At 37.8% G+C, this 19698-nt stretch overlaps 1 protein-coding gene across 2 annotated transcripts in view; it reads left to right on the top strand.

Annotated features, from left to right (window-relative positions):
* Positions 1–19698, top strand: part of CA10 (carbonic anhydrase 10) — a 201363-nt gene that overhangs the window by 153708 nt on the left and 27957 nt on the right. For both annotated transcript variants that reach the window (XM_080560450.1, XM_080560449.1), the window contains one exon: positions 2829–3014. In XM_080560450.1, coding sequence (XP_080416576.1) covers positions 2829–3014 — 186 coding nt within the window. The remainder of the gene's footprint in view (positions 1–2828; positions 3015–19698) is intronic.

Consider the following 19698-nt stretch of genomic DNA (forward strand, 5'->3'; position numbering starts at 1 on the left):
CTGAGGCCTGTTACAAGACCACACGCAACTTTGCTGCCAGCAAGACCAGCTGAGTTTGATGTTCCAAAGTGACTGTGCACCATCACTTTAAAGGCTCAGTACCATAAAATATAGAAAAGCCCTATTTATCAGGAGCTTCAAATAATAAGATCAGAACCTACTTCTTCATAGAATGTTTTCTGCTGAAAAAAATGCAAGGCAAACTTCTTACTTTCTTGCATGACACCTTCCTACTGAGTGTAATGCATTTGTAGACTCTGAGCTTGCAAGCCGGTGATTGCACTAAGCAATACTATGTCCTACAACTGTAAGCGGTTACACTAAAAAGTACACTTTTAAAGGTCATAAGATGTTGAGCTTGTATATAAACCAGACAATATCCTGAACTGCAATAGAGAATTTCACACAGCAATATGTTAACGCTTCCCATAAGCAGGCACTGCCTTATTATACAAACACTGAGGGTCAGAAAGTCTCCAGATTTATTTATTTATTTATTTTAAAAAAGTTCCTTAACATTTCCATCTTTTATCTGTATGTATTCCAAGTAAATGGCAAATGTAAGACACTTCTGTTCTCCTTGTAGTGAGCAAATGCCCTCAACAGAAACGCCCATTAGAAGTCACAAGTAAGGGTGGGGGACTTTGACACTCTCAAGAAAAGAAATGGGCAGGGTCACATCGGTGCAATTGCGTCCAGGATCTGGATTCGTGTACGTGGCTGCTCTACCCCATGCACACAATCACAACCAGAAAGCCAGTGTTTCATTTAAGCCAGAAAAGGCTCAAAAAAGGGGCAAAACCTTGCATTTTTGACATTGAAGATCTTAGATTTTGTCCTTCCTGGTGACAAGTTTCTATGTCCATGCAGGAGGCTCTTACAGTTTGACTTCAGGTGTCCGTCCCTCCCTGCAGGTCAGAAATGAGGCATGTCGGATACTTCATTTCATTACTGGTGTTTTTTATCTGCACTTATGTAGAGAAATTCTGTTTTAAAAGAGTCAATACAATTTCATTACAAGCACTGCATTTTTATGAGGGGGAAAACGAGAAAGACAAATGTTACTCCTGTTCATGCATTTGTTTCTTATCGTTTCCCCTCTCTGCTCTACAGAGAGTTATTTGATTCATATTAGAGGTTATTTGGGTCACTTTTACCTTGAGAGAGAAAATAATGGTAACCTAATTTGAGATTTGTAGCAATTTAAGTAAGAAAATGAATTCTGAATATTTTGCAGTTTCTAAATTTAACTGAGTGTTCAGCGAAGCATGAGTTTCCGAATGCAAATAAGAGGCTTTAAACCATTTCCCCCTATTTGTTTTTAAACTACATTTCTTACTTATGATAAGCAATTTTATGTCATTCATATGCAGTGTACTGAAACTGAATCCAATAAACTGACCTTCTTTACCTATTAAACTAAACTTGGTATTTAATTATTATGCATGCAAAGTCAAGCAGAAAACTAAGGGGCATTTACAAACCAAATCATTGTGTTTTATTTGAAATGAATAGGAATATTTGTGTTCATTGCTTTTCATTAAAAAATATTCCTCCTTATTTTTCAATTGGAATAAACAAAAATAGAACATCTGTATCAAAGTTTAAAAACCTACGATAATCAAAAGCGGTTTTAATCTCATCCATTTAATTCTATTGCACAGTCTGTGCAGTGTAACTTTTTACAACATACTGTGCAACAAAACACGTCATTTAAACTCCGTAATTAGTATTACAGATAAAATGACACTGCAGCAATGTTAATTACTATAGCACTGATGTAGTACAGGATATAATACATAATAGTCATGTCTTTAATTTTAAATTGAAATGCAACAAAGCATATTATTGCTGCACTTCCTCTTAAAGTAAATGAATGTTATTCAAGTGTACCATTTGTATCCATGCAGAATGTTCTTAAATCACAATTCTACTTTAACCCAAGCTGGCGTATTTCACTTTCTAATGGCATAAGTTAAGGAACTTCTTACTATAGGAACCTTTCCTGGCAGTGGGAAATATGACAGAAATATATTCCATGTTAAACATTTCTACAATCATTTTCTTTTTCATTACAGCAACTGTAAATCAGTTTTCATATGAAGCGTAGCATTCAGTCTTTTTAAAAATAAAGATGAATCTTAAAGTGCATTATAGCTACTTGAGGTGTAGTAGGAACTGGAAACATATGATCAAACTGTAATTAATTCTGTTCTACTATGTCTAAAATACCTGTCAATTGCAAACATAAAGCATTCGTAACAGGGTCTTGCAGAGAAGGACAATGAAAGTTTTTACCTGCAGCACCAGGAAGAATAGGGCTCCCTATTTTATGAATAATTATATCTCTGCTTTTGTAGCACCTTTACTTTTGGATAACTTTGTTATAAATATTAAAAGAAGAAAAAAATGAGTTAAATTTCAGATTTGTTCCGAGTATACTTAAATAATTTATGCCAGCTGAAATGTACCCATTTTCAGTGGAGAAATTTTGTAATGAAGTCATTATTCAGATCTCACATAAAAAATATTCTAAAAGCCTACTTATTTAGAAGTATAATAATCCTATACATTGTGTTAACCACATGCCCCTGGATAAAACATGTACACATAGATTTAGCAAAATATTTGAATATACAGTATAAGGTTCAAAGCAGAACTTGAAGTATATCCTCAGGTTGTGTATTTCATCTCACAACAGTAAGAGACATTGCTACATTTAAATGAAGGTGTGTAAGGTGCAAAAGCTTGAAGTACGTGTAACAGGTTTCAAGGATTTACAAATGATATTGACAAAATGTGTTTTTTTTTTCTCTGATATTGTTTAGGTCAGCGGGACAATGTATAATACAGGGAGACACGTATCTCTACGATTAGACAAAGAGCATTTGGTCAACATCTCTGGAGGGCCGATGACATACAGCCACCGCCTCGAGGAGATCCGGTTACACTTTGGAAGCGAAGACAGCCAGGGATCAGAGCACCTACTCAATGGACAGGCTTTCTCTGGGGAGGTATGTCAGCACAAGTGGAGTTACAAATGAACCAGCCTGAAAGGGCACGCTTTCCTTTTCTGCCTGAAGGTATTTGCAAACTAATTTGTACTCATAAAAATCCCCACTTTATCCGTGAGAAATTCATTTTTTGGTTGTTGGCTGTGTTGGTTTTTTTGGCCCATGCATTGCTATATGAGTCATATCTAAAAATGAAACCGTGGTATTAATTGCACTCATAGATACCATACATTCACAAACAAACAGCTTACAAAGTAAAAAGTAAAAAGTAAAAAAATTGAGTATGCTTTGGTCGGTCCTCTATTTCTCTAGTAAATGCAAATACAAGACTAACCATGAAGTAACACTGAAGATGCTCTATTTTTTTTTGATAAAATGCTGATTTACTGCTCACTGGCATGTAACATTTTACATTGACCATTGTTCCGCCTTCAATTTATGTAAGAAATAAGGTGAAACTTAATTTTACTGATGGTTCCACAGAACTCTGCTGCTCTGCTCAAGAAATAAACCCCACAAGTAAACAATAGCAGAATCAGTACTTACTTTATCTTTTAAATGCATATCTGTAATTGTCCCAGAAAAGACTATAATTAGATGATCTTGATAACTACTTGCAGGACAGCTCATTACTTCTGTCGGATAAACATTTTAGCCTTGGAGTACTATTTGAAGATATATAGGAAAGTTTGCAGATTTTCTGATACGCAAAGCAGAATCTTTTCACTCTTCATACGTACGAGCAAGAAGAGACTCGGGTTTTGTAGCACCCCATCCTCCATCAGCCCGTGCCACGACTGTGAACTGGCATGCAACTCTGCTCCACAAATAAGGCAATGCTTCAGAGTAGGTGTCAATTATTGTAGGGATTATTTTTAAAGATACTCTTAAGTACCCTGTTACCATTCTTTCAGAAGACCAAAATGAATAGTTTTCATAGTAAAGAACTTATTTTGTTAGGGAAGAATAAACAAATTACCATCTGCGCTGTCTATCACAGGTTCTGGTGATGAGACAATTAATGCATGGCAATTTCTTTGGCATTGTGCAACAGCAGTTATTTAAGAGTAGGCCATTATTTAAGAGTAAGCCATTAACTGCAGAATTGTCACATAATGTTGTAATTGATGGTAATTATTTGCTTTGATAAGCTGTGTAGATATATTAATATAGCCAGTGGCAGCTTTTTCAAGAAATTATTCATGCCTTACACAACTGCCTTCCCATTGCCTTGTTTAAGTTCTGATAAGTGGACTTATAATGTATTGCTCCTTCAAGAGCTGAAAGTTAGGATCTAGTGTTGTAGTAAATAAGGTCTTTGCTTTGCCAAACAGATTTACAGAAGAAGGCTATCCAAATGAAAACTGTTTGACTGAAGAAAGCAAAAATGGGGTTGAAACATACCAGGCACTTGATATGACATATCAGTATGGTTTCAGATATTTTTAAAGGAGTAGACAAGACAGAAATTCATCACTCATAGACTATAACAAAAGTAAACATGTAGAGCACTTATTTTGTTTGCTATACTTAATACTTAACTAGGCTCTTCTGGCTTCAGAAGTTTTGAAGTACAGTAATAAATGCAGCTGGCACTGGACTGAAAGACTTTTACTTTCTTTTCTGAAGACTAGACATGACAGTTTATGACATTTTAATTCTCCTTCAGCTCTTCTTCCTGTAGCCAGGATAATACTAATTTAAACAACATCCACATGGCCACAGGAAATCTTGATTCCTGAAACAACCAGATATTAAACAGCTATATTTGAGACACTGCCCTATTGTGCTTGAAATATCATTAACTGATTTAAAGAAGGTTCACACCAAAATACCAAAAGAGGCAGTGAGACTTCAAAGTGGAAATAACATGATGGTTTCTTGGATGAGAGCACAGTAGCAAAGCAGCTGCTCGGCTGGGACAGCTACAGAAGCTGCTGACCCAGCTGCCCACCCGTTTGAGGCATGCCTGACTGCCTGTGAACAGCCGCTGGAGTTCATAGCACAGTCCTCAGTGAAAGCACTGAGCTTGAACCTTAGACGATGCAGAGCTATGTTGTCACACTTGCCAGCTGGAGCCCTTGTTTAAATGCCCTGAATCTTTTCCAGGCAGTGCCCAGCCCATTTACTGGCTGAGCAGAAAAGTCAGCTTCCTAACTTGGTTTGCCAACATCAGCAGTGAGACAGCACGATTAGCTTCCACTACCCTCAGTGTTCCCTCAGGAGTTTCTAGACCAGGATCATTGCCTTCTTATTACTTCTGACTTATTGCAGGAATACATTTTGTTATTAAAATTTGGTATTATTTGCTTACAGAGACCTCAAGTTTTTATTAATAAAAGCATAAAATCCAGCTAAGTGGAAACCACTGTAAGTCAGTAAGTCACGCACAGCTGGATCCACAGCATATGCAGGTTTCATCTAGTTATCTGAATTCCTCCTGCAGTGAATGGAGAGAGATTGGCATCTTCAGAGGATGATCATTCCTGACAGCCAGAGACATATCTCTTAGGACAGGACAAATCACCCTGTGGAAATGCATCTCCCCTGACAACGGAGCAGAGACAAGCAGCTGGCCAAGTAGCTTAGACTAGATGCCTCCTTTTCAGATGCTGAGATGAATTCTATCCTTCAAGGATGTACTTTTCAAAGGTTCAGATAGCTGTTGTGGGCAGCCAGACAGGTAAGCTCCAGTAAGATCAAGTATTAATTACTAATGTGGATCTGCATCTACACAGTTAAGTTTTATTAATAAAACACATACTGTTTCCAAAGTACAGGCACAGAGTCAAATCAATCATGTTGACTAGCATGGGTGCAAACTTTCAGTGAAGGATGGCAGCTGACAACGTTCTTCGGATATACATTCATCCATACAAGTGCTGTCTGTATAAATAAGTGATTTTCAATAAGCTCCCAACACTAGGAGCTGTAATGTTTACAGCTCTCAGCAACTATAATAAGGAAACTATAGACCTGACTTTATGGTTACAGAGTACGTGACGGTATAAGGTAACATGTTTCAAGTCCACTGCTGCTAATTATTATCACTTCTGTGGTGGGTGATACTGTCAGAAGAGATGGGATAAAGAAAAATAACTGCATAACTGCATTAGTTTAATTTGTGCAGGTAACCACAGCAATGAAGAATTGCTACCCTGAGCTTTAGCAGGTGAAGGCAAGCAGAGAAAAATCGTTGCAGGATTACACTGTTTGGTTGCTAATTGCACACTAACACCCACAACACTGCTCTGTTGCTGCTGCTCTTATTTGTGTTGGACAAGATCAGTATGGAGTTTACTGCAACCTCTAGTTTGCCATGGAAACAATGCCCAGGGATGAAGTTACTCAAGCAGTGTGATGCACTCGAGTAGATCACAATCAACTTGCTGTTCCTCCTCCTCTCTCCCCCCATCCATTTCTGTCCCCTCACTTTCACTGATGCTGAATTCTCCAGTGCACGTTAAAGTCAGTGTATTGGAGAGAGAAAAGGGACCCTGGGTGGCAGCTGGGCAAAAGAGCAGTGCCTCTGCAGCAGCACTGGCAAACTGCTAGACTGGCTCAAACACACCAAGTGAAATCCAAATCAGAGAAGGCAGGCAGAAGCTGTCAGACAGCCTCAGCACATCTTGAACTAGGAGCAGTGTGTTTACACATCTGGAAATCCAACCTAAGATCCATGCTAAGCAAGAGGTTTGTTCTTAGAACTTTTTTTTTTTTTTTTTTTTTTGCCTAATGAAGATGTTCCACAAGCGCACAGGCACTCAGAGCAAGCTAGAGAGCACTGGAGCAGTACCATGGAATGAGAAACAATCTAGAAATAGCAATTTGCTTCAAGAAGTACTGTGTCTGAGTGATACTGAGAGACTTGTAATTTCCAGGCTTTAACATCTAACTAGGTGTTAAAGGCTGTCAGGAGAGATCTCTACAATAATCTGGTTACCTTTTAGCCTGTAATTATAACTTTAATAGACAGAATAACTGAACTAATGCTTAAATAGCTTGAGTAGAAGGGCTTTAAAATTGTGTATCAGATTATCGACAATATGTTTGACACTGCTAACATGGAAAGAATGAAAGGCTTTGGAATATTTAAATAAATTGAGCATTTGCTTGTCCCTCAGATACATAGCTGAGTGCATTCAATTCTCTACTCCTCGCATAAGCATCCTACTGTATTATAACAATTAAAAGAAAATCTTGGCTCAAGCAAGGTCCCCAGCTAGGACACGAATCAATCTTGCCTGCTGCCTAATAACTCTATGCAAAACTGCTTCTAATCCTTCTGAGTCTGTATCATTTAACAAAAGACCCTTCTTTAAGACAGAAGAAGCAGAAAATATGGCAGAATAGTGCTGCTGTTCAAGCTCTGTCTACATTGTTAGAGTAAAAATTAAATAGATCAGGTAACTGAATCTCCAAAAGCTTCATGTTGAAAATAGGCCCCTCTAATATTACTATGTGGCAAAATCTTACAAATCAACACCATTTTGTTTCCTAAGCAAAAAAAAATATATATATATATAAATAAATAAACATGCTGCAGGAGAGCTCCAATCATTTTATGGTAATGCATTGTAGTAGTAGACTTTAAAAAGAAAGTTAAGGAGCTTAATTATTTGGGGTTATGCACTTTTCACATACTCAATATCTAGAAACTCTCAAACAAGAGGCCGTAGTCCAGAATATATTAAAAAAAAAAAAAACTCCTTCTCTGCCCACCAAGTTACCTTTTGAAAACCCACTGACACATTATAAACACACAGTAATAAGAAATAAAATGAGAGCCAGAACACTAACTAGGTAAGTGAACTCTATGCACACCATTTGAAACAGATATTTACTTCTGCTACTGCTAATAACCCCTAAGAAAACCAAGTAAAATATAAGAAGACAGGAGTGGGAGAAGAAGCATGGAAATTCTGAAATACCAGCCTTCTCCTACTGCTTTGATTTCTATGTGAAATCAGGAAAACTTTCCCTGAGTAGGGAACTTCTAATGATACTAAAGGATTACTTATCAGAGAGATCAGTGTTGCAAATCCAACTTCTGATATTTTTAGAAGCAGGACTGACAGATAAACAGCCTATGAGAAGCATCAGGCCAGCTGGAATAATTTAATCCATCCTGCTGCAGAATTAGAACGGTCTCAATTGTTAAATCAGCAGCAGTGATTTTGTCACTGAGACCTCCGGTACACCTTTGATTTGCCTGTGTGGTTCCAAATAGTCTCCCTCAAATTGCTTCTGTTGGTATTGCTTATAGCAAACAGAAAAACTTTACCGAAATAGACAGGATGTAGCCATATATGAACTATGACTTCAGTTATGTAGGCAAAACACAACAGGTCATGGCTGATTAGTATGTCAGAGGAAACTGTAAGCAAACCACCCGCGTCTTCTTTCATTTGGTAAAGCCCCCATCTTCTTCCAAAACTTGTCACCTAGTAAATGTTCAGCTGTGACTCCCATGTGAAATTTGGCTCAGGTGCTGACTTATGTGCCCATTCTGCACAAAAGCATGTTTCTCCACACAGTTCCGTACCCAACATTTAGATTCCTCACCCAGGTCTGCTGAGGCTGGGCGCAGAGGACAGAGGCCTCCTGCTTCTTCACAGCTGCCTTCCCACAGCAGGCAGGGCGCAAGCGCGCCCTGCTATGCCCCGTGCCGCGGGCACTCCTGCCAACAACCTGCAGAAAAAGTCTGAAATTCAGATCTGTCAGTTGCCACGGGCCATCTGCGTTACATTTTGGAAATTGTCTATGAAATGATACAGGTCATTTTTAAGTATTTCAGCCAGCAGACAAGTTTACTGTACTCCCGTGCTGATTAATGTTGAAAAATCAGCCTCTGAGGAAAGTACCAGATGAGGGAACACATGTCTAATGGAAGGGTGGTTTAGTAAAATCTCTATAACCTTCAGATTAATGTTCAGCTTCAGAGGAGAAAGTCAATAGGATAATGAATTAAATTGCTAGAGGAACAGAATATAAATCAGGAAGAGGTGGTGGTATTGTCATTACTACAGGATAAGGAGGCTATTCACGTGAGTAATTCAAAATCAGTGGGAGACGAACGCGTGCATTAAGTGCAAGAGTGCACCTCTGTCCACCCTAAAGATTCTAGGTGGATTCCACCACAAGTTTTATAACATATTCATGCACATAAAAAGCAGAGTTACAGTCCAAAAGATATGCTTATTCATTAACACATGAATATTGTGTTTTTCTAAACCCAAATCAATTTCATATTTTCAGTTGGGTGGGGCTGCTGTTTAATATAACAGAAAACAGGATTGAGCGATATCAGCACAAGGGTTATTTCACACCTGGCTGTAGTCTGCCAGTTTCTGAGCTCTCAGTTGTCCATTGGAAATTCCTTTGCACTCAGTTGGCTCTATAAGTAAATCAGGCATTTTAACAGAGATGTGATTTAGTAGGGCAGTGCCCAGGTTGTCTCCCCTCTAATACTACGTGCTCACACACGCACACACACCCCTCTTGACAGCCTTAAATCTTGTCGGATCTAAAAGTGTGGTCCATTGGGGGGTGGGGGAGGAAGGCACAGTCCAAGGAAAAGACCAGTGAGATAATCCAGGCAGCAAGGCTTGCAGGGAGTCATAGTGGAAACCTATGCTATTTTATACAGTGAAACTCATCAAAATTATTTTTAAATGTTCCCAGAATACTTCCCAGCGATACCATAAAGCAAGTTGCTAAGCAAAAGCAAAGGAGTTGGTGATGTTTACAGCACCTGAAACCAGGAATAGCACAGTAGGTGACAGCAGTACAGTATGAATGGAAAGGGAAGATAAAGGTAATACTCCAATTCGCTGTACGGTGTGGATCCTGTCAGGTATGGATCATACTGCTCCAGAACCACGACATGAAACAATACACAACAATCAACTGAAGGATACAAAAGTGTTGGGCACATACCAACAAGTAACTTAACCCCCAGTGGCTACAGGGGAAATAGAAAGGGACATCTAAGCCACAAAATATCTGCAGGGTTCATGAGATACAGAAATAATTTCCGAGAAAAATCTAGCACTGCAAATTGCAATGGTAGGTTTATTTCCCAGATTTCTCATATTATTTTCTTCTGACTCTTGTCTATTTTTCTTTCTTAAACAATTCAAAGCATCTGAGTTACACACATTTAATGGTTATTTTGCTGACAGATAATAAACAGGTCTGCAGATTAAAATGCAAACTAATTGCTGTACCGAATTCCATTTACTTGATTTCATGTTCCATTAGATTTTGGTGTTATTTTTCTGTGGCAGGTTTTCATTTATATACACTTATGTGAATTATAGAACGAATTGTGGAGAGAGGAGATGACAGAGATTCCTTGAAATCAAAAGCTGAAAATGGGTGAAAAGCCAGGCAGTAACTGAACTGTCTGAACATCCATGCCTACGTGGCAGTAATAACAATTTTAAAGCAGCAGTCAGAATAATGTTTTGACATCCAGATATTTTGTAAGCAGCAAATGGACAATATTTAAAATGGAATATGCAGTCAGTGTTTCTTATCAAGGAAGCTTCTCCTTTTGAACTTACTCTATTGGAATCCACAAGAAAGCAGAATTTCCAGAAATATGAAAAGAATTATTTTTTTATGGCATATTTTACAATAAAATACAGTGTGCTTCCTACACCGGCTGCTTGCTAAAAACGCACCTTAATCCTTGGTGACCTTCAAAAACAGTTTCATCATTAACACTTTTGAAGTAGAACCACTGAATTTTAACTTATGTTCTTATGTTCCTCCCTGTACTACTTTTGGCTATAGAGAGCCATCTTCAAAGGTAGTAGATGCTCATAAAATAACAAATCCCAATATTCAGTAGCCAGGAGAAGTTACAGAATCAAGTGGAGGTATAGCAACTATAAATTGCTGACCATCAAGAGAAAAATAAATAAATAGAAAAAAAAGTGCAGCAAGTAAAGCTGTTTCCTCGGAATGGCTGTATAGCTGGCAATGCCTCTATCCTGCAGTCAGTCTTACACTTTGTAGTTGTAGTCATGCTGCCATTTTTAAAGGAAAATTAGATTCTAGAAATAGCCTGTTTTATCCTTCCCTGGGGAAAAAAATAATTACACCAAATCAAATTATATATGCTCAAACTTTATATCAGCAATAAAGAATTTTACTTCATGTGCAATCAGCTTCTGAAATCATAAATACCATTAATGCTATTTCTCACCTTCCCGAAACTTGATTAGCAGTGGAAATACAAATGATTTTTTTGACTGATTTTTTTTTGTAAGGGGAAGAATTTACAGTTTATATCATACATCTAAGTCTGAATGCACAGACAAAACTGGAAAAGTTTAATGCTTCTATTTGAAATGAATTGTAATAGCCTGTTTCTCTTGGTGTATAAGCCACAGAAGTGCAGTTACTGCACAAACAGGGAATCGGGATTGGGCCTCGCTGCAGCTATGGCCCTTTGCAGGACACAAACTAAGGAAAAGATATGTGGGGAAAATTACGTATTTATTTCTTTCAGTAGGAAGACTAATGATAACATATAATTGAAAGAAACAGTCATTTAATTTTATAATCCCAAACAATCATTAGATGCCATCTGGAGTTTGAATGCTTTAGAACAAGTGTTTAACCACTTATAAAATTTGGGACTAAATTTCAGGTACTCAGACAGGATTTTGAACTTTAGGTTTGTACTTTTACATTTTATCAGATTAGTGTGATATTTGGGGCCAGGAGTGCAGGTGAAAAATTATAGTTCATTATCACATCAAATAAATGAACCTCCTCGCATTTATATAAGTGTGTCATCATTTTGATTATTTAGACTTTGCCTCAAACAAATTGCATCAAGTCTTTCTGGAATAATGGAATAGAATAGCTTAACATTTCAGACAACTAACAATATTGAGATCACCTGATTTCTCTAAATTATTAACTGATTTATAGAAGGCACATGCGTTGTTAAACATGCATGTATTAGAAAATTTCGTATATGAGTTATTCTTAAAGCAAAGAATGGAAAGCTGTTGAGGCTAAGGTACCAGCTGCTACGCGGTATTAAAATCCTCTTCTACTCATGTGTGATAGGACTTCTACTCTCAAGTCAGTTTTGGCAAGAATCAGAAATGTTTCTGCAAATGTTTGCTGTTCCATCACCTAACTCTGAAAGCACCCAAATCCCAAATTCCCTATATTTCTCAGTGTTATTCTTCCTGGATTCTATGTAGGATATTCTAGGCTTGGTATAAGGAGCTCCATTTCTGAAATCCAGTATTTTTTGCTTCTGTATATTGCTTTTTGAGATTTTGTGACACAGGCTCCACAGACACTATCTGCTATTTATTGAAATTTAAGAAACTTATGTGCAGATTTTTAGAGTTGCATTTTTTTTTCATTATCTACACATATGTGGGTGTTCCTTGCCAGAAAACTTTTCTTCTTTGGAAACTACTTTTCTGAATCTGATGGATTCATTCTATTCATCCATTAGGAGAACTGTAAGAACTGTCCAAGCAAATTGCAAGCTCTATGAAAATGTCAGTTTGTATTAATGTAACAACACAACAAAATATCTGCTGCATGGAATAATAAAAGTTGAATCACTTAGATACTGAGTGAAACAGATCCCTTTAGTAATAAGTATTTTTTTTTGCTCATGTTTACTTTTCAGTTACCAACTGTTCTCTTTTTTGGGTAGGAGGGAGAAGTGGAAGAGAGTGTCAATGTACTGAGAGCACAGTCTGTCACAGACTATAATCTAAATCCCTTTGGTGCCTCAATTTTAAAATCCAGCATCATAAAGCAATAAGGTGGAGTTTTTCTGCTTAGAGTAGCAGCTGTAGGATTTGCTCTTTTAAACCACTGGGACATTAAAACATTCAGCCCTCTAAACCTCCAGTGTCACTTATGAAGTATGCATTTTGCCTTATTCCGAATTATTATAATTTGCTTGGGGGGACTTTACTTGCTATGGGGTGATTCTTCTTTAATTAAAGAGCAATTTACCTCTGCAGCCAAAAAAACTGTGTTCATTCTGCAGTGGGTTTTATGTTACTTGGTAATGATTTTTCCATTATACTTCTTGTAAATTTTAACTTTTTCCCCAAATACATTTAATGTAATGTTCCAGAGAAGGAGGAATCGAACTAATTCCTTATGCAAAAGTTCTTGCAGCAATGTTCCTGGACAACCGCAAAAGAAAATAAAAAGCTAGCATATGTGAATTTTTTATCATCTTTGCAATTTACCAAAAGAATAAAAAACGGGGAACAATTACTGCAATCATTTCCCTAGACAAAACTCTAATGAAGACAGTGCAGTTTTGCCTTGGGTAAGTCTGTATGATTCGTTATGTACATACTAACCATTGCCCTCAGACTGCAAAAACTATAAAATCTTTTTAGCCCAGTCTCTTTTACCTGATACTGTCTGTGGGCTGGAGGATGAATGCTGGCTATCAGACCAGTAACAGAAGAGTCCAAAGTCAAGTAATAGATGACGCAGAACACTTTCAAGATACTGATCCATCACCACCAAACCCAGTGAAATTCCCCAGACACCTGCACGTTTGGTGCTGGGCACTCACACAGCCACATGTATTTTGACTGCACTGAGTTTTTTCATACCTGAGAACAGTCAAACGCAGCTGATCTTAAAGGCCAGAGAGAGCAAGAACAGCCTTTACTGCCCAGTGAGCGGGGATTCACTTTGGAAGCTGTCTTCAGTAATTTTGAGGTTACTCTGTAGAAATGGAAGCGCTTCAGACAGCAGTTGTGACCCCATTTCTGTACACTTCAAGCTTGTTGGCCAGGCTTTCCTGGGGGAGGCAGGAATTCCTAGCTCACACTCATGTCCAAATCAGGCAAAGGAAGGAGCAAAGACGGCGTAAGAGGTCTTCCACATCCCACCCAGGTGCTCTGCTCACTCCCTGGGACCTGAATGGGGCAGGGAGCACAGCCTCCAGAGACTGAATGAGCCCAGGAGTCTATCTCCAGGGAGGGGCCTGAAGTCTCCTTCCTCCCTGGTAATTATTATTATTTTTTTTAATATACAGTAGCAGCTGTGAAGCCTTACCGTTAACTCTCTAACCTTCAGTTTATTTCTGTAGCTTCAGCTCCTCGTTTGTTAGGTCTTTGTCCCTTACCTTATGTTTAATAGTTTCTTAGGAGGTGTTACAGTGCCTTACTAAAAAGCCAACTAAATCACGTCGATTCTAGCTGACTTTTTATTACATGTTCAGGGAACGCTGTGAGGTTGCAGAGTTACAGTTCTCATTTAGCATACTGGCTTGACCTTCCACCATCACTGCAGACCTCTCCTTAATTAAAAGCACACAGGTATACGCCGCCTCCTAGAAAGTCAAAATACTTCAACTTTGAGGTATTGTATTTTAACCACCTAGTTTCTTGATGCTTTCAGTAAAGACTGAGAAAGAAATTGTTTAAAACACTCTTTTCTTTGGACAAAATTGTGATAGATAATTGTAATAGATAATGGATTAGGATGTTTTACAAACAATAAATGGAAGTAAACTTAAGTTGGGGTTATTGTTTTACAGGCATGTCCTTCTAAAGTTATTACTATTACACCAGTTTCTCAAGCACACCTGTCTTTAAACTAGCATGCAATAGCAGGCACAATAGCATCAGTGTTAACTCTACAGAGAATTAGAATTGACAAGGTTGAAACTTTTCTTGAAGTCCGTTTTCTTTCCATTTATCTTCTAACATTTCACCTTTACCTGTTTGCACTCTTATCTCTGGATAAACTACTAGACATTATTTCACACATCTGCCAAGATTTGCTGGATTAAAACTCAGCAGAAATTAACAGAATAAGAAAGTTACTTTACAGTAGGTTTTTCTCTCCCCCACCCCCCTTTTTTTTTTCCTCTGCTCTAACTACCATGAACACATTTTCTAACTTACAATTTGCCACGGGCACATGAGAAAAGCACCACACACAAGCTATTACTCTGGAAGTTATATCAAAGGCAAAGAGAGTTCTGGATTTTAGCTAGAAAGGGCAAGTCCATTACTGTCCATCTCTTTCCATCATCTCAATTTTTATTTACTCTTTCTTATCAACATATGAACATGCTGCTGCCATCTAGGCCCAGGAAATTCTGCTAATAACAGAATCAGTAACACAGCCAATCTGCTTAACCTTCAGAATAGGACTGATCAGAAGCAGCTGTAATATTTTCTCAAATACATAATTCCTATGGATAAAAACTAGGGCTTTTTATTATTTCGAAGGCATATTCAATGTGAACATTATACACTGGGCATATTTTGTTACATGATTTTTTGCTCTTTTCACCTTTAGCAATTGCTTTCCTAGTTCCTCGGGTCCTCTGACAATCTAATCACAAAGCGATCGAGGACTTAGCTATCAGTCCTAGCCACTATCTCCAACCCAGCCAGATAACTTGAAGTCTGTGTCCAAAGCAAAGCAGGCGGACATTGCCTTCAGAGGCCCGTTATTTTTCACATTCATTCAGGACTTAATCTTACAGCATCCACGGCTGCGAGAGTTCACCCACCCAGTTCTCATTACCTGCTGCTTTTCTCCTTCATACCATGGAAGTTTGAAACACCCCAGTGAGGTTGTGTAGCGCGAAGTTTCTTCCTCCTGCCCCAGTCCACCAAAGTATCGTTGCAGCACTTTTTCACTGTGCTATAAATCATTACATCAAGCAGTAGAGGATTCTGGCTTTCAGATTTGGTTCTAGATTCTCCAGAAGCAGCAAGAACAAAAAACTTATGGTAATATGCATACACGATGAATTGGTGCACTTGTCTGAAATAAGGAAATGTGATTCAGAGAAGGATAAAAGGCTTCTTAGAACTAAGTGTACTCCAGCTGTCAAGTGGTTTGAGGGTAACGTTCATTTCTTGCTTTCTTCACATAAAAAACAGAGAAAGGTCAATAGAATATCAGAAAAATATGCTCCCAATAAAAGCATAATTAAAAATACATAAAGTATTTGCAGAACAACCCATCATGGGTGAAACTTAAAACCCTCTATATCACACTTGCCTTTATCAGGACATGCCCATGCTTCAAACACAGAAACAAACAGCCAAAGAGATCGTCAGAGCTCTGATTCTGTGTGAATCAGAATTCCTTGTGAAGTCACTTTGTGGCTTTGAGGTTTGCGGATTGTTTCTAAAGAGTATTGTGACATTGATCTACTGGGCCAGTTTTGCCTGAAAACCAAATTACTGCACCAAAATTGTTCCAGTTAAATCAGGTTTTGGCACATACTGTTCCATTTTTACCTTTAGAGCAGTGGCTGCTGTGAGTTGCTTCCAGGGAGGTGGGTAATGGGCAAGCTAGGGAGAAAGCTGCTGCTGGGGTTTTGAACAGTGCAATTCATCCCTGCCCATGTGCCTTCCTGCTTCCCTAACTGTTCTGCTTTAAAGCAGAGTTCTCTGCAGAAATCTCAAAGCTCCCATGTTGTACGTGCCCAGATCATCCCTTTGACAATCTGCCTGTACCTACAAACAAACCCTTATGCACACTTCCAACCCTGCTGAGGGGAGGGACACCAAAGGAAAACCAAGAAATTACTGTAAAATAAGCTAGGGTGGTGCCCAGGCTCTTGGCTGAATCACTAGACAAGCCTGCAGGAAATCGGGGAGGTTTCCCATAGCCTCTGTTTGTGTTTCAGCAAGTTCTTTGAAATCAAGTTCCCTCCACAAGGTACTTTGGTTTTGACACATAAGCATTTTCCAGCAAAAACACTGTTTCAGCAAAAAATAATAATAAAAAAAAAATCCCAACTAGTTCTGCTTCTGATTACTCCAAGGCCTTATTCTGTGCGAAGCCCAAGGGTGTGTTCAGTTAAGAGGGTTTTCACTGTTTGATTTGTAGCTTAGAGCCTCCCTATCTCCTATTCCTAAGTCACAAAAGGCACAATAGAGGAACTGTTCTCCATCCTAACTGGCAGAGCTATTCCCTGGGGCAGCTAATTAAAAAAAAAAAATCACCTTTATTCTCCCAGATTCTAATGAATGTCTATCTCTTTCATTCTCATAGGATTTTCTTCTAAAAATCCAGGCAAGTGATGAAATGAAAAATGGCAGGGTAAAAAAAAAAAAAAAAAAAAAAAAACTAAAATTCAGTATCCTTTTTCCTATTTGAAAATACATACCTACATTTTAGATATATTCAGTGCTGAAGACAAATGCCTTAAAGAAAGCTGGAAATCTTCTGCTAGAATTTTGAGTTTCCAGGCAACATTTCTGGGGTCTGTTCCCATAAATCTTCTTATGTATTATCAGCCCCATTAAAAAAAAGTGGAACTGAAGGCATTCTGATAAAATGTACAGTATTCTGATAAAAGTACAGTAGGGCATGTTTATGATGCAATTGTAGCTTTTGGGAGCATGACAAAGTTGGACACAATTCCAGGAAAGCAGGATGGAAAACAGGATTTTAAATAGTTGAATCGATGATTTAGACCCATATAAATTTAAAAAGTTTTGGCTCCACTATGATCTTATATATAACCTTCATATTCATTTAATCTTACTACAAACACATAATATATTACCAAATAATTTCTCACAGTACTTCGGGCACAACACAGAACCAATTTTTCCAATCTTACAACCTAAAATGTTAAGTTTTCTAAAATAAAATGGAAACACTGTTTGAAGAGAAAATGAAAAGGACCGTGCTATTACTTATTTTTAGACAAATTCCTCTGTTTAAAATGAACAGAATTCCTTGCTAGCCCAGAAGAACGCATCAGTTTTGTGATGCCATCCGTCTTTCAAATAATCTTGTAAACTCATCAATATTTTACTTGTGATCATCAAACAATCTTCGGCTAGCTTGAAGTACATTGATTTTACCAGTGTATTGCTAGACGGTGTTCCTTAGTTTGTGCTCTAAAAATGGCAGTTTATAACTCAAAGCGAATGCCTGTGATTAAATCTAAAGACCTACATTGTTTAAAATAAAAAATAAAAAAGTGGGGAAAGTCTAGGAAATTAAGAGAATTACCGAGTTGTATCATCTTATATCGGCTGAAAATCTGTCCTTTAATGTTTGTGAGAGGGAAAGAAAAGTGCAGCAAAGAGCTGGAAGAGACCATCTGTCTCCTTTTAGTTTGCTGTTTTGTTTAGAGTTGGGCCCGAACCAAAAACCGAATTCAGATATGACGGGTTTGGAAGCAGTCACATCGTGCTCCCCATGGATATTCACAAATGCTGATAGCTGCTCGCTGCAGACAATAATGATATCCCTTGTAATGCTTTTTGTCAAATGCTTTGCAGTCATTAACACGTTCCCCATTAACTATCAATTACCTTGCAGTATAATTATTTTGCAGATTTTACAAATGGGTAGGCTGAGAGAGAGGCTGAGTCAACTGCAGCGATGACAACAGGCTATGGCACAGCAAAGAGCAAAGCGCAAAATGTCGTGATGTAGTCAAAGTCCCAGAAACGTTGCCTACCTGCTTCCTCAAAATTCATTCATGGGTTACCTTGAATAGGAAGATCTTGTAATTATTTCTATAACAAAAGTTAATCACCCCAATTCACACCATCCTGTGCAGACTACAACATCCAAATCCATTAAAAGGCAATCATGAATTTCCCATCACATATGCACAACACTCTGCCACCCAGAAAACCTTTTATCATCTATACCTGCAGCTATCTCAGATCAAGTGCTTTCTAGACCTTCAAACTTGTAATATAAATATAGCTAAAGAGGCAGATAAAAACACTGCCAAATACCGAAGTCTGTAGCATGGTAAATATGCCAAGCTAAGTAAGCCTTAAAGTACTTTCTTTTGAAATGCACTGACGATATTAAAAGTCAATGAAGCAGTGAGAATAATTTACGAAGATGCGTCTTCAAAGTTTAGGAAATGCTGATAGAGTTAATATAATTTAAAATATTTCTAAATACACGGTAATTGTTGTTTGAAAGTATAATCTCAGATTTATTGAACCATTTAATTTTCTCGACAGCGTTCAAACTCTAAGATGTTGATTGATTCTAATCAGTAGGTCTGTAACTAAAGAACTGTTTTATCACTTTGCTATTAATGAAGCAAATAAAGCAAATTTTCCTTAACATACACATATTCCATTTGTATACATTATTTACAGTAATCATTTATGTGGAAAGTGAAGCCATATCAGTTTCTACAAAACAAACAACAAGACAGCAGTGACAGCAAAATGACGACAGTCTTCCCTCGTAATTTTAATTCATATTGGAAATCTAACTTATGGTGCCAGCAATGGCACTATGTAAATAAAAAAGCCTTGTGAACACCTCGAGCTGCAGACAGTAAAACTGTCACTGACTGAGAAAGACCAACAGTGACTTTGTAATCTGAAGTCTGCTTATGTGACCTGCTGCAATGCATCAGATTTCAAGGATTTGGGCCAAGTTTTCTAGAGTGGTCAGTCCAGCGAGAGCTACAAGCTATATGTTTACAAAACAATAACAGCAGCAATTGCGCTGAGCTGCTGTGAGTGAATGGACCAGGTGGAAGTTGGCTAGGTGGAAAAAAAATATGTATGTATTATATATATATATATATTATTTTTTTTTTCTTAGGATGTCTTAGGTATTTTGATTCATGTAAAAATCTCCTACTCCTCCTATTCTGAAGCAATGGAAGAAGCTCCTATTTTAAGTAGATTGTACT

Source organism: Anser brachyrhynchus (assembly GCF_964034855.1).
Source record: "Anser brachyrhynchus genome assembly, chromosome: 18".
NCBI classification, from domain to species: domain Eukaryota; kingdom Metazoa; phylum Chordata; class Aves; order Anseriformes; family Anatidae; genus Anser; species Anser brachyrhynchus.